Source organism: Mirounga leonina, unplaced genomic scaffold (assembly GCF_011800145.1).
Source record: "Mirounga leonina isolate KUSES-001 unplaced genomic scaffold, KU_Mleo_1.0 Mir_91, whole genome shotgun sequence".
Classification (NCBI taxonomy): domain Eukaryota; kingdom Metazoa; phylum Chordata; class Mammalia; order Carnivora; family Phocidae; genus Mirounga; species Mirounga leonina.
The window spans coordinates 31,899,961-31,916,645 of NW_023270839.1; the positions used below are offsets into that span (position 1 = coordinate 31,899,961).

General features: G+C 33.8%; 1 protein-coding gene across 11 annotated transcripts in view; it reads right to left on the minus strand.

Annotated features, from left to right (window-relative positions):
• The window catches only part of ZNF280D (zinc finger protein 280D), a 305,303-nt gene that overhangs the window by 65,875 nt on the left and 222,743 nt on the right, over positions 1-16,685 (minus strand). For all 11 annotated transcript variants that reach the window (XM_034993555.1, XM_034993557.1, XM_034993556.1 and 8 more), the window contains 4 exons: positions 6,914-7,137; positions 3,231-3,388; positions 2,403-2,503; positions 1,252-1,398 (listed from right to left, as the gene is read on the minus strand). In XM_034993555.1, coding sequence (XP_034849446.1) covers positions 1,252-1,398; positions 2,403-2,503; positions 3,231-3,388; positions 6,914-7,137 — 630 coding nt within the window. The remainder of the gene's footprint in view (positions 1-1,251; positions 1,399-2,402; positions 2,504-3,230; positions 3,389-6,913; positions 7,138-16,685) is intronic.

Sequence of the window (16,685 nt, forward strand, 5' to 3'; positions counted from 1 at the left end):
TATATGATTTCACTCATATGTAGAATTAAGAAACAAAACAAGCAAACATAGGGGGTAAAAAAAAAAAAAAAAGAGAGGCAAACCAAGAAACAGACTTCTAACTGTAGAGAACAAACTGATGGTTACAGGAGGGGATGTGCCCAGGAAGATGGGTTAGATAGGTAATGGGGATAAAGGAGGGCACTTGTGACGAGCACTGGGTGTTGTATGTAGGTGTTGAATCACTAAATTCTACACTGAAAACTAATATTACACTGTATGTTAATCAACTGGAATTTAAATAAAAATGTAAAAAAAATTCACTTGGGAACTCTACTTTTATGATATTTCCCAGTTAAAAACCACAACTTGATTTCATGATTATCGAATGACGAACTGAAAGCAAAGTGAGCACCAATCAGCATGCCAATTTCATCAATAATAATAATAAAAAAATGTAATGAGCTGATTAGGGAGGTGGCAAAACTTGATTACATGATCAGATTCAGTAAATCCAGTGACTTCTGATTTTGGCAAAGACACTGTCGTTGCTCTTTCAAGCACTTAAGAACAGGATCAGTGTTACATAAAAGTTTTCAGCCCAAACAAAGGATGGTTTAATTGCTTCAGGAAAAGAACCAGTAGGCATAACATAAGAATTCAAGAGAAGAGTATTAAGTGCTAATACTGGATCCCAAAAATTTATATAGCAGAACTAGCAGAATCCATCCACAAAACAAGTGATGAGTTCATATGCCAAGCAGTAAGTGTCATTACTGTTTCCTTTATCACTGGCAGCTATAAAAGACCACTTCTGGTCAATGATAACAATATGTATTCTCATCATAAGGGGGCTAAAAAGTGGAAATAAGGTTGGAAGAAAAAAAGGAAAACAAGCTTATGAGCCCTCAATCTTTTCTTAGTTCACGCTCACCTTTACCCTGATAACTACCTTCAAAATCATTCCCATACCCACTCTTGGACCCCGAAATATCCAATCTTATGGATATTCCACTCATCATCCCTTTTCTCCTTCAATCCTGGGTGTCCGATTTCTAGCTATCTTTCAGAATTTTCATTTATGAGCCACAACATCACCAGAAAGGAAGCCAAGGAAAAGAAGTGGAAGTTTTACAAGTAATTCAACATAAATTGCAAATTAATCATGTCATTTGGAAAAATCTTGCTTCCCTTGCAGAACAAATCTAACCAATGTTCTAAGTAATAATCTTTTTGCTAAAACAACATGAACAAATAACTGGTAAATCTCACCTGATGCTTCATATAATGATGCATGTAGGGTGTTGCAATTTTAATAACTTTGAGGCAAAATGGACATAGCAAGTTCTTAGTGTTTTCGTGGGATGTTCTAAAATGAGTCTCTACATCAGAAAAGGACGATGATCTATAATTGCAAACCTACAAATAAAGAAGGTTTAGTTTAACTTGAAAATGTATGATATACAATTACAAAGTAAGAATGATAGGTCATTTGTTTAGAAGAACATCAGCTACAACTCATTCAGCTCTGATACCTATATAACCAAGAATCCCATTAATGCAAGCACCGAAAGATAATCTTTGAGACAGAAAACTTATCTATCAAAGTTTAAGGATACTTCCCAAAACGTAAGTAGGTATCCTTCTTTTTATCAGATCTTTTTATTTACCACCCCCATGTTGACTTGGAATTTCATACTATAAAATTTTTTTTCTGCTACATAAAACAGCACCTTCCTTTAGATTATAAATGGCCTCCAGGCTATGGCAATATATTTTTATCTTCTTTTTCTATCTCTTCTTCAAATTCTGAAAAAATGCTAATCCCAAAGCATTTGGTAGGGTTCTTTGTAACTAAAAGCATTTCATACTTCCCTTGTATTCTTCCTTATATGGTAAAATAAGTCCCTATGCTTGTCTTTCTGCCACAGGGCTTTTCTTTGTCCAATTGGGAGTAGGTATAAAATGGCCTGTGGGCCAATTTCAACTCTCTGCTGACCCCACATACAATGCATGAGTTATGCCAAAGTTTTTTTTATTAATAAATAATTTACAAGAGGAATTTTAATTTTAGTAACCAATTTTATCTAAATGGTTAGGAAAATAAAAGAATATATTTCATGGCTCATGAAAATTATGTGAAATTCAGATTCCAGGGTCCATAGATAAAGTTTAAATAAACACAGAGCCAGATCATGTCCATTTACTTGTTGTCTGTGGCTGCCTTTGTGCTACAATGGCAGAGCTGATTAGTTGCAACACAGACTGTATGACCCTCAAAGCCTGGGGTGCTTTATATATGGTGCTTTACAGAAAAAATTTGCTGACCCTTGGCCCAGTAGGTTTAAATCTTACCATCAAAACACCAGAAAACAAACAAACCAAACAAACACTAAGTATACAATAAAATATGTGTAGTATACCTGGCAAATATATGGCATTTCCCCAGGCTTATGATTGTCCTTCATATGCTGTAAAAGAATATGCTCTGTTTCAAATGATAATTCACAGATTTTGCAAATGGCTAAAAGTGGGGGGAGAAAAGACATTACATCATTTTAAGATATAGATATACACATTACACACACACACACACAAATATCAAATCATTATGTTGTATAACTGAAACTCTATGTCACTTATACCTCAATTAAAAAAAATCTATCTTCACCAGGCAAACAAAACAGATATATATGTGTAAAATTCATTTTATATATCTATATCAACAAAAATAACAATAGCATTGGTGTGCCTAACACAGTTCTAAGTACTTTACTTACATTAGCTCACTTAATTCCCACAACAGCATTATGAAGCAGGTATTTCTATTATCCCCATTATTCAAATATTAAGTAACTTGCCTGAGATCACATAGCTGTATTAAGAGGCAGACCTGGGATTTGAACTCAAGCTAGCTAGCTCCAAAATGATTTTAACTATGACTGTAGTTATTTTTCTTATTCAAGTTTAAATGAAGGGCATTAACTTCATATTTGAAAACCATGATCTGGGGTTTTTAATTTAGTTCCCCACATATAATGCACAGGCTTTTTACTTTAATGAATTATTTATAAGAGGGGCTTTAATTTTAATAACTAGTTTTAACAATTTAGGTAAGTTAAAACTTCTCCAATATTGCCCCCAAATTCCAAAGTCTTTTCCTTAGTCTTATTTCTTTAACAAGCTTCTTTCTCAGAGTTTACATCATCAAAATTGATACTATCCCATACTTAAGTAGAACTGTAACTTACTAGAAAATTCATGGGGTGTATGCGTGCTTTCAATGTGACACTGCAGCTGAAATGGTGTGGGAAACTGACGATAGCAGTGCTGGCAGGTGGTGTGGTTTTCCCAGCTCTCACTGCTCTGCTTCTCAAGTTCCAAATGGTGTTTCATGTGGTTCATAAACCTATAGATGATTGTCAACAGGTGCAAAAATTCGGATTTAAAAACAAAAATCTAACAAATATCTGAGTCTAAATCTTAAAAATATAGATATATTATTCAAAATAAAATCCCAAAAGCCTTAAAAGTCCTCTAGAAAACTGTGTGTTTTAAATAATCACTTTCATTACATGGCCAAATAAACATCTTTGCTTTAAAAGAATTCATCAATGTAAAAAAAAAAAAAGAATTCATCAATGTAATTAATCTGAAATATTACTAATTTGCTCAAATTCTTAATCATTTCAGAGTATTAAAATGTTTTTTAAAGATAAAAAAAAGCAGGCTTTTTTTCCATACATGAATACTATTTACATTTTTAAATAAAATACGTCAAAGGAAGGAAACCCTACCACCAAAAGCAGCTACAGTCATGAGAGAAATCTTTTAAGGCTGTGAAGATATACAATAGATTCCAGCTGTTTAAAAGACAAATTACTGGTATTTTTACTTGTGTCTTGGTTTCTAAATGCATGTAATAGCAATTTTAATGCCTACAATTACAAGAACCTTTTGTTTTATTTAATGATGCTGGTTTACTGTTAGCACAGACTGTTCATTTTAACTTGCAGACTGTGCCCTTTGTAGGCAACGTCCATTTTTCAGTTTCACATTCTGCTATTTCAGCTTCCCTAAAAGGCTTCTTATGAGCAGGAACTATGACCTTCAACAGCAAAGAGTGCAATATAAATGGGAATACCTATTTAAAAGAGCTTACTGAAGCTTTTTGCTGAATTTGAAAGTAAGGTTATGACAATTTTTAGTCTGGGTCAACTATTAACAATTACTCACTTTGAGCCCATAAAGGAAAGAATCTTGAAAGTGATAATGTCATTAATCTGGATAGCAGTCACCATGAAGGCTATAACATTTATCTCTCGTTCACACCTTCACAATAGTACTTCTCTTGAACAGGTTATGGCACACTTTGAAATATCTTTTTGTCCTCCCTTGGTTTTAACACCAGCTCTAGAAACACCTATAGAAAATCTTAGTCTTGGCCAAATATTTATACACAGAGAAAAGGTCATGAGCCATTAAACTTTTGGCTCACAACTTTAAGCAATTAAAGTGTATCTATATAAAATAATCTCTTAACTAGCAAGCTTTCGCACAATTATTGTATGAGCCCCCATTGGGAATGTAAGCTACTTAAACCAACAGATGGAAATGAAGGAAACATAAAAGCAAACTTCTTACAAGGATGTTCACAGAATAAAATAAACCTGTTTTTGGTGACTCTCAGTGCAGGAGAAAAAAAAAAAAATCATTCCACAATATGTTGACAAGGGAGAGAGTAAAAATCTATAGCTACCATTTCTACCATTCTCTACAAACATCAATTTGTCTTCCCAGTTTTACTGTTAAGATAAAATATTATTTAACATATATAACTTCTTTGGTTACAAAGTATTTACCATTAAGGTTATGTTTCCTAAACAATCAGTATTTCAAAAAATGCTCAATTCCAGGATGTTATAAATACTGTTTGCTTTAAATTTTGAAATATTCAGGTACTCTAGAAATATGTAGCTAGTCTTCTGAAATAATAACAAGAAAAGGAATTTAACCTTCATATGTTTATTAAGTGGGCTAATCTCAAAGGAAAAGCCAAAAGCTATTGCTGAAATAACCTCTAATATATACATATTTAAGTATAACAAGGAACTAAGTCAATGAAACATATTTCTGCGCTTTCACCATATTTATTAACATGATTCTTCTGGTGTTTTTTACTATTAAAATGTTAAGAATATGGAAATAGGTGACAGAGTTCTACTGTAATATTGTTTCAGTGTTATATCACAAAGTACAATATCCCTTCTGTTAAACCATTAACTATTGATGGCTGTTAAAGTTTAATTAAAGGAGATAAAGAAATGTGAGGGCTCATGAAATAACATATGTGAAACAATTTGGAAACTATAAAGCACCACCATGAACAAAGCTTTAATAATTGTTTTAGGAGTATATCAAAATGTATTTCAGGGTTTTTCTATACGCTTCTTTTTGGACCTAAGAACTCACAGGAAAATGAATACTGGGTCCAGAAGTAACCTATAGGTACCTAAGAATGCTATTTACAAAGTTATCAAAGGTAAACATAAAAAGGCATACATACGTATGTTTGTACAAACACACACACACACACATCTAAGTATACTGATGTCTGCAACTTACTTTGAAATGCAGAAGAAAAAAATAGTTTGAAGAAGAATGAACAGATATATGATGCAGCAAGTACAGTAAAATGTTAATGGTAGAACAAGGTGATAAGCATACAGTATCTGCTGTAAAATTTTTTAAACTTTGCTGCATGTCTGAACATTTTTATAATAAAATGGTATAAAAACAACCTTACCTAATATAAATGTCAAGCTATATAACCACTGAAAAATATCAATCAGTATGTCTTATTACTTTGTTCTTGTTACGTACTCATTTATAGGATGACAGCTACTAATATGCCATGTAACTCAAAGATCACAAAGTAAAGTTCCTAAAATTTAAAGCATATATGTATAAAATTAAAAATTTCACTGGAAATTAAATTTCTAATTTTTAAAGGGGTTAATTTTAAGCAGACATGTTGTGTACTTCTCTAAAGAAGATCACTTTTCCCGCAAGGTAAATGTTCTAAAAATTATAAATCTGAATTAAAAGACTTGAGCATTAAATAAGATTAGTATGGAGGAGGTCAAACTGGACATACTAAAGTGGTTCTTCTTGTGAAGAAAAATAAAATTCAAATGCAGCTAAAAATGAAAATGATCTCATGAAAATTCCTAAAACAGTGATAATATAGGGGAAAAAGTTAATTTTTGAAATAAAGTTTGTCCTGGGCGCCTGGGTGGCTCAGTTGGTTAAGTGACTGCCTTTGGCTCAGGTCATGATCCTGGAGTCCCTAGATCGAGTCCCGCATCGGGCTCCCTGCTCGGCAGGGAGCCTGCTTCTCCCTCTGACCCTCCCCCCTCTCATGTGCTCTCTGTCTCTTTCATTCTCTCTGTCTCAAATAAATAAATAAAATCTTTCAAAAAAAAAAGAATAAAGTTTGTCCTTTCTTAAGTTATCTTAAAGAAATACAACTAAGTGAAGGGCGCCTGGGTGGCTCAGTTGGTTAAGCGACTGCCTTTGGCTCAGCTCATGATCCTGAAGTCCGGGGATTGAGTCCCACATCGGGCTCCCTGCTCGGCAGGGAGTCTGCTTCTCCCTCTGACCCTCCCCCCCTCTCATGTGCTCTCTCTCTCAAATAAATGAATAAATAAAATCTTAAAAAAAAAAAAGAAATACAACTAAGTGGATCCAGGAGTCAACTCTAAATTACAAGAAAGAACAAAGGTTTTCAACAGGACAATCTGCCTTTGTCCTTAGTAGAAAGTATTAAAATTGCCTATCTAGAATGGCACAGAAAAATACAAGATAAAGATACAACATTTATATCTGCAGCATTCCAATTTTCAAAAAGAAATGAAAATAAGTATTTACATACCTAATATTATTTTTAAGAATTTTCAAGCAACTGAAGCATTTAAAAGTTGTGTGAGTCTTCTGTTCTTCCTGGACATCTCCTTCATGTTTTCCATAATAAAAATCATTAACTAACATGATCAATTTTCCTTTCTCTGAATCAACAGCCTTATTTTTATTTGCTGTACTTGAAAATTCTGTTTTAGCCAGTCCTAAAAAGTTATTTATCATGTCTGGACAACAGTACTGAAAGAGAAAAAACAGAAGTCTTATTTATCCCTTAAAAAAATTAGGTATCAAAAAGCAATTCTATGTTTACAACTAAAGTCAGACCATGTAAAACTATGCTTGGTAATATGTCTGGAAAAATATTAATCTACAAGTATGTGGTACATACGCACACTCTAAATAACAATAAACACCATTATCATAATAAGCAACAACAAAATTTTTTAAAAGAAAAACCCTAAAACTAGGACTTGGCTACTGATCTAATAGTTTTTTTCCTTGCAATTTATCTTTTCAGATATAAATACTGCATAATAACTTAAATGTTTAATTAAACTAAAATTTATTCATTTCCTATCCATGTCAAGATAGAGCACAGAAAGGATATGTAGTTTTACATGCCATAATGTATATGTTTAGTTATCAATATATGAAATTTCATAACATCTAGTTAGAACTAAAAATTGAACACAACTTGCCATTGCCCAGATGCAAGGTGCTAGAAAATGTGTAAGAAAAAAAAAGATCTTGAACAATTCTTTAAAAATTAGTAACATCTTGATAAATTCTACAGTTAGACCTTGAAATCTAGAATGCGTAAATATTTGAAGGGGAAATTTAGTTCCTCATGAATAAAATCAAGATGTCACATAAACTGGTTCTAATGTGGAATAATTTCATACGTGAGCTTTTTTTTTCAACAAGATATAATTAATTCATTTATTGTACATCATTTTCAGTTGTAGAATTTCTCTATGGCAGTTTTTCTCAAAAGCCAGTCCAAAGAAGACCTGCATTAGAAAAACCAGAAGTACTTGTCAAAATACTAATTCCTGGGCCCACTTCAGACCCATAAATCACAATGTATCTAGATACAGGGCCCAGAAATCTTTATTTTTCAACAAGCCACCCAGGTAATTCTTTTACAACATACGCCAGCTGACTTAAACTCTTCCTAAATGTGCTATTTAGTAAATTAATAACAACATTAAAAAGTTTCAAACTCTGAATTCTATTCCTTTTTTTAAAAAAATTCAATTAGCCAAGGTATAGTACATCATTAGTTTTTGATATAATGTTCAATGATTCATTAGTTGAATATATAACACCCAGTGCTTATCATATCCATGCCCTCTTTAATTTCCATCACCTAGTTACCCCATCCCCCCACCCACCTCCCTTTCCCCAACCGTCAGTTTGTTTCCCCGAGTCAAGAGTCTCCCTTTGTCTCCCTCAATTTCGCCCTCAATTTCCCTTTGTCTCCCTTTGTCTCCCTCAATTTCTAGGATAACATTCATTTCATCTCCTGCCACACTGAAATGTTAGATCATTGGTAAAATGTTCTGTATCACATGGGAAGCTGGGTCTTTGATCCAGGACAGACCTATAACATTTCAATTGGATTTATTTTGTTCACTTGTCAATTCTGAAACCTTTGGGGAAAAAAATACCAAGAAAAAAATCTAAAATAGATCTAAAAGAAAGGGGAAAAATACTGAATAAAATGAGCCCACATACAGTGACACAATTTGTGTTTAGGAGTTAAGGTTGCATCCATAAGCTAAATAAGGATAAATACATTAGGTCCCTAATACTACATGATCCTCTGAGGTCAACCACTCAGAATAAATACAGTTGAAATGAAACCACAATGAAAAGAAGGAAATGAGAAGTTTCTAGGTACTTCTTGGGACACATGTAATATTTAAGAGTTTAGGAAAGTCAGACTATTTCTTAGGACTATTATAAGGTTAAGTTCCTTCTAAAAAATGCTGGTTTTGAATTTAAGGATAAGTGGAGAAAAGGATGGTTCAGGGTAATCCATTAGCACTATCAGAAAAATAACTCAAAATACATGTCTTACTATAAATCCTTTTGATAAACAAAATCCCTGATCTTATCTGCAATTTTACCATAGAAGTGATCTCAAACAACAATGGGAAACATTATAATGCACAAAAATGATATAATATAGAATAGTGTCCCTAATTAGAAATGTGGACAATCATATATATTCAAACATTAAATTTGGTTTTCAGACTGTAGAAGTTATTGAGTCATATTTGAGACTTGACTCTTTTCTGAAATCTATAAAATAACTTACGTAGTCTATAGTAGAGTGTGCTGCAAGGTTACATTTTTCAGAAACATCTAATTTGGTACATCTATAAAAGTTAAAGTTACCTTAAATGCTCATAAATTATAATATACATAACAGATGATCAATTGCTGTTTTTTCATTTTCTTTTTTTTTTAAATAAAAAAGATAGGAACAGGTTTTAAAAATAAATATACAAATCTCAACGTATCCTTTTCTTTTTTTTTGAGTATAGTTGACACACAATGCTACATTACTTTTATTCACAGTATCTTTAAGCAATGTTTCAGATCCCTATAAGACAGATGGATGATAAACCACTGAAAACCAAGAATGGACAACCTAGTTCAGGAAATTTAGTAATTGAGAGAAAAGCAAAGAACCCCAAAGAAAATATTCAAAAGGCGAGAAAGCAACTTAAGAAATGAGAACTAGGCTTATACTGAAGGTTTTATAGGAGGATAGAAAAAGCTATGGATGGCACATTTAGCTATGGTCCAAGTCCAACTGGTCATCTTTTATTCAGTCCTAAAACCCTTTTGGTTCTAGCCCGTCACTGAAGCCCTGGGTTATCCCTTATTTTCCTGGGGAAAAAATATTAAATACCTTAATGACATATTCTGTAATTTGACAAACAGCAGATACCACCAAAATACCATTCTCATCTTTCGTCCTCCCAGTAGAGAGACAATGTTCTATTGCTTTGTTAGTGCCTAAAAATTTAGGTTAGATTTTCAGAACAAAGAAAGTGGGATGCTATTTTTAAATAGTAAAATAGAAGTTCCCATATGATCATCCTACATAAGTCAACATTTTCCCCTTCTCCTGCTGGGACTCATCCAAAGCCACAACAACCAAATTCTAAAAATTTATTTTCATTGAAACTAAGAGCCAGATAAAATCCACAGACTCTACAACATATGACAGCACTACCCAAATCAGCCAAGCTCAGACAGAAGATATGTAGTTGGAAGCAGATCAGAGAAATCAAAAGGACCCAATAGTAACAGATTTTAGAATGTGTCAGCAAAAATTGGCATTCTAAAGGTGAAAGACACATCCTGAAGTACAAAGCCACATACTTTGTTTACAAAAACAGGTACAGAAGCTGGGGCAAGAAGGATGGCAGAAGTCCCCCAGACTTCATTTGGTACAGAGAAGCAAATTAGGCAATGCTAACATATAAAATCAGACACACAAGTCACATTTGCAGAAAGCCTTCTGCCCAGCAAAGAGGTATATAAACCAGTTAGCAGGATGTGAGATTATCCTGGTAACCTACACTTCCCAAAAGGGGCCTTGTACAAAAGAGTTAGCCCAAGAAAATCCAACTTGTTCTTCACTGTGATTGAAATTTACATCTAAACAAAAATAAGATAAAAGGAGGAAAATGTAAAATTCTGACAAAAACACCATGGAGCAGTTGCAGATGAAAAGTGACCAAAATTTTTGCTATGAATTTTAAAAACTTAATGAAGTAATTGTGTCTATTTGGAAAACCACAAAGCAACAAGAAATGGCAAGACAAACGACATAAAAAAGGAGGGGCAAAATCGAGGAAAAAGTAGAGAAATCAGAGAGATAAAGACAGAAAGAAGAACAGCAGTGAACAGGCATTTTCTTTGGAGAAAAGTCTGTTCATGTCTTCTGCCCATTTCTTGATTGGATTATTTGTTCTTTGGATATTGAGTTTAAGTTCTTTATAGATTTTGGATACTAGCCCTTCATCTGATATGTCATTTGCAAATATCTGCTCCCATTCTGTAGGATGCCTTTTAGTTTTGTTGACTGTTTCCTTTGCCGCGCAAAAGCTTTTTATCTTGATGGAAGTCCCAAAAGATCATTTTTGCCTTTGTTTCCCTTGCCTTTGGAGACGTGTCTACCAAGAAGTTGCTGTGGCCAAGGTCACAGAGGTTACTGCCTGTGTTCTTCTCTAGGATTTTGATGGATTCCTGTCTCACATTCAGGTCTTTCATCAACAAGTCTATTTTTGCGTATGGTGTAAGGAAATGGTCCAGTTTCATTCTTCTGCATGTGGCTGTCCAATTTTCTCATATATCATAATTAAAGGGTCTATCCAACAAGAAGATCTAATATTTGTAAATATTTATGCCCCTAACATGGGAGCAGCCAATTATATAAACCAAAGAATAAAAAAATTAAAGAAACACATTGATAATAACACAATAATAGTAGGGGACTTGAACACCCCACACACTGCAATGGACAGATCATCTAAGCAGAACATCAACATGGAAATAAGGGCTTTGAATGACACACTTAACCAGATGGACTTCACAGATATATTCAGAAGACTGCATCCTAAAGCAACAGAACACACATTCTTCTCAAGTGCACATGGAACATTCTCCAGAATAGATCACATACTGGGTCATAAATCAGGTCTCAACTGGTACCAAATGCTGGGATCATTCCCTGCATATTTACAGACCACAATGCTTTGAAACTTGAACTCAATCACAAGAGGAAATTTGAAAAGAACTCAAATACATGGAGGCTAAAGAGCATCCTACTAAAGAATGAATGGGTCAGGGGCACCTGGGTGGCTCAGTCGGTTAAGCGGCTGCCTTCGGCTCAGGTCATGATCCTGGAGTCCCGGGATCGAGTCCCACATCAGGCTCCCTGCTCGGCAGGGAGTCTGCTTCTCCCTCTGACCCTCCCCTCTCTCATGCTCTCTGTCTCATTCTCTCTCTCAAATAAATAAATAAAATCTTAAAAAAAAAAAAAAAAAGAATGAATGGGTCAGCCAGGAAATTAAAGAAGAATTTTAAAAATTCATGGAAACATATGGAAATGAAAACACAACTGTTCAAAACCTTTGGGATGCAGCAAAGGCGGTCCTAAGAGGGAAGTATATAGCAATAGAAGCATTTCTCAAGAAACAAGAAAGGTCTCAAATACACAACCTAACCTTACACCTAAAGGAGCTGGAGAAAGAACAGCAAATAAAGCCTAAACCCAGCAGGAGAAGAGAAATAATAAAGATTAGAGCAGAAATCAATGAAACAGAAATTAAAGAACTGTAGAACAGATCAACAAAACTAGGAGCTGGTTCTTTGAAAGAATTAATAAAATTGATAAACCTCTGGCCAGACTTATCAAAAAGAAAAGAGAAAGGACCCAAATAAATAAAATCATGAATAAAAGAAGAGAGATCACAACCAACACAGAAAAAATACAAACTATTATAAGAACACATTATGAGCAACTATATGCCAACAAATTAATCAATCTGAAGAATGGATGCATTCCTAGAGATATATAAACTGCCAAAACTGAAACAGGAAGAAATAGAAAACCTGAACAGACCCATAACCAGCAAGGAAATTGAAGCAATAATCAAAAATCTCCCAACAAACAAGAGCCCAGGGCCTGATGGCTTCCCTGGGGAATTCTACCAAACATTTAAAGAAGAACTAATACTTACTCTTCTGAAGCTGTTTCAAAAAAACAGAAATGGAAGGAAAACTTCCAAACTCTTTCTATGAGGCCAGCATTATCTTGATCCCAAAACCAAACAAAGACTCCACCAAAAAGAATTACAGACCAATATCCCTGATGAACATGGATGCAAAAATTCTCACCAAAATATTAGCCAATAGGATCCAACAGGACACTAAAAGGATTATTCACCATGACCAAGTGGGATTTATTCCTGGGCTGCAAGGTTGGTTGAACATCCACAAATCAATCAATGTGATATACTACATAAATAAAAGGACAAGAACCATATGATCCTCTCAATAGATGCAGAGAAAGCTTTTGACAAAGTACAGCATCCTTTCTTGATTAAAACTCTTCACAATGTAGGGATAGAGGGAACATACCTCAATATCATAAAAGCCATATATGAAAAGCCCACAGTGAGAACCATTCCCAGTGGGGAAAAACTGGGAGCTTTCCCACTAAGATCAGGAACATGGCAGGGATGTCCATTATCACCACTGTTGTTCAACATAGTACTAGAAGTCCTAGCCTCAGCAATCAGACAACAGAAAGAAATAAAAGACATCTAAATCAGCAAAGAAGAAGTCAAACTCTCACTCTTTACAGATGACATGATACTCTATGTGGAAAACCCAAAAGACTCCACCCCAAAACTGCTAGAACTCATACAGGAATTTAGCAATGTGGCAGGATATAAAATCAATGCACAGAAATCAGTTGCATTTCTATACACTAACAATGAGACAGAAGAAAGAAATTAAGGAGCTGATCCCATTTACGATTGCACCAAAAACCATAAGATACCTAGGAATAAACCTAAAGAAAGAGGCAAAGAATCTGTATTCAGAAAATTACAGAACACTCATGAAAGAAACTGAGGAAGATACAAAGAAATGGAAAAATGTTCCATGCTCATGGATTGGAAGAACAAATATTGTTAAAATGTCTATACTACCTAGAGCAATCTATACATTCAATGCAATCCCTATCAAAATACCATCAACTTTTTCATAGAGCTGGACCAAATAATCCTAAAAGCTGTATGGAACCAGAAAAGATCCTGAATAGCTCGAGGTATGTTGAAAAAGAAAACCAAAGCGGATAGCATCACAATTCCAGACTTCAAGCTCTATTACAAAGCTGTAATCAACAAGACAGTACGGTACTGGCACAAAAACAGACACACAGATCAGTGGAACAGAACAGAAAACCGAGAAATGGATCCAACTTACTTTATACATGGCCAAACCATTTTTCAAGAATGGAATATAGTCAAACTTTTTTGAACATGAAAGAATTCAGAAAATGCTGTTCCCAAGCCCTTCTTATGGAAATTACTAGATAGGATGAACTTCAGCAAACAAGAGATAACTAAAGAAACCATGAGAAACAGACTGGTAATCAACACTGAATATATTTACTGTGAAAAAAGATTAAAACAAATACAGAAATAATGTTAAGAAAATCAAATGCAAATGTTATATGCCCTGACAATAAAAAAATGATACAGCCAACAAATAAAAACTGTAAGGGGGTAAAAGGACAATGAACGTAAGTTTGAGAAGGTTCACGATTGCCTCAAATATACCAGCAGTACATCAAAGAATATCATTTAGAGCTACCAAGTGAAGTAGTATAGGTATGAGCAATCTTAATGGTACAAAGGTAAACACTCAGAAAGATACCATTGACTAAAATCAGGTAGGAGAGGAGACGATTAAGGATGGGTGGGTTAAGAATAGAAAATTTAAGGGCGCCTGGGTGGCTCAGCCGTTAAGCGTCTGCCTTCGGCTCAGGTCATGATCCCAGGATCCTGGGATCGAGCCCTGCATCGGGCTCCCTGCTCGGCGGGAAGCCTGCTTCTCCCTCTCCCACTCCCCCCGCTTGTGTTCCCTCTCTCGCTGTGTCTCTCTCTGTCAAATAAATAAAATCTTTAAAAAAAAAAAAGAATAGAAAATTTAATACTACTTTAACTAATTTTAATATTAGAGAATGGCCAAAGGAATAGAAGACTACTAGAATTATATCAGCATTAAAATTACAAGGATAAATGGGAGAATAAAAATACAGCGTCCCTAAAAACCTAAGCTACATACAAAGCAACCACATAGTGAAAGACTTAAAAAAAAAAAAATAATAATAATAATAAATTGTGACAGGGTGCCTGGGTGGTTCAGTCAGTTAAATGTCTGCCTTCGGCTCAGGTCATGATCCCAGGGTCCTGGGATTGAGCCCTGCATCAGGCTCCCTGATCAGTGGGGAACCTGCTTCTCCCTCTCCCTCTGCCTGCCGCTCCCCCTGCTTGTGCTGTGTGTCAAATAAATAAAATCTTTAAAAATATATAGAAATAAATAAATAAATAAATGTGACAGAACCAAGACCAAGTAAATATATCATATCAATGAATATAAATAAGTTTAACTCAAGTGCCAAAACAAAAGAGATTTTCATATAAGATCACAAAGGAAAAATCAACTCTGCTGAAACCAAGGGGCATAACGTGATTCAAAAGGGTTAAAGAGAAAAGGATACACAAATAATATACTAGGTACATGGAAACCATAAGAAACCATAGGTTGTGAGCCTAAAAGTCATTAAACATTAAGACAAAAAGAACACTTTATAAAAATGCTAAAGGATGTATTTGCAATACAATTATAAGAGATTCATCTATATCACAAACAACAGCAACAATCTTAAAACAAAACTGCAATATATCCAAGAAAATATTAGTAATGAAAGATGTAGATTGAGACATGGTATTGCTCAATCGATGTAACATCAAGCAGACAACAAAATAAATAAAAATACAAATATCTAAATAATGTAATTAATATGCTAGATCTGGTTGATAAATATCAATTCCAAAATAAATTATTTACCTATTTTCAAGTTTCCATGTAACATCAAATAACCTATACACTAAAAAAGGAAAAATTTGTTAGAACGTGGGTTTTTACCATTAAATGTGTGAGTGCCAGTTATGTCTTTAAATAAACTGGCTATAAAACAATGAGAAATATGTCGATCTCAAAGAATTTTCTAAGGATTAAATGAAATAATGTATTTAAAGCTTAGTAGTCTGGCACATGGTCTCAGATAAATTATTCTTATTATTGTAGGATTTTGCTTTATGTTTTAGATATTCTTTATTGAAAGGAAACATTATTTCTGTGGTATAGTCATCTTCTTATCTAGAGTAACAGCAAAAATTCATTTATAAAGAATCTAAAAATCACATTTTTCCAAAATGGAAGTCATTGTCGTAATACTAAAATTTCAACTGATATATAAAATGCATAAACTAGAATGCAAAGAGTTTACACAGTCTTAAACTTCCTTGCCCTATTCCATCACATCTCTTTGAGATACAAACACACATAAGTTATTCACATTATATTTAACTTAGTTAAAAAATATGTCTTAAGAGATCTCTCCATATCATTACCTATTATAGATTCCATTCTTTTAAAAGGTTGTATTCTATTATATGAATGTTGTATGAAATTTTGGCTGTTTCTAATATGAGTAATCCCAAACAATGCTACAATACATTTTGGAAGTAAAGCTACATTTTGGAAAATGGCTGCCAGTTTCTCTAGTACAGAAGTATATATAATAAGCTATAAATTATACACAAAATAGAAAGGAAATAAGAGTATTTCTGTTTACCTGTATATGCAGAAAGAAAATTGGGGAAAATACAAAGACCAACTAATAAAAATAATTTTCTTTGAGAGTCATTCTGGGAACCAGGTAAATAAGAGACACAATTATGATTTTTTTACTTGTACGCCTTTGTAAACTTTTTTTTTGAATAATATCACTGTATTACCTACTCAAATAATTAAAGTTAATTAAAGAATTTAGCCCTTTTTTCCAAATTCAAAACATAAAAAAAAAATTCAGGTTTCTCATCAAAATGTTACACAGATTAAAAAAGTGAAAGCACTTGTACAGGTTAATTCTCACGTAAGAAGAAAGCACAAAGAGCAATTAT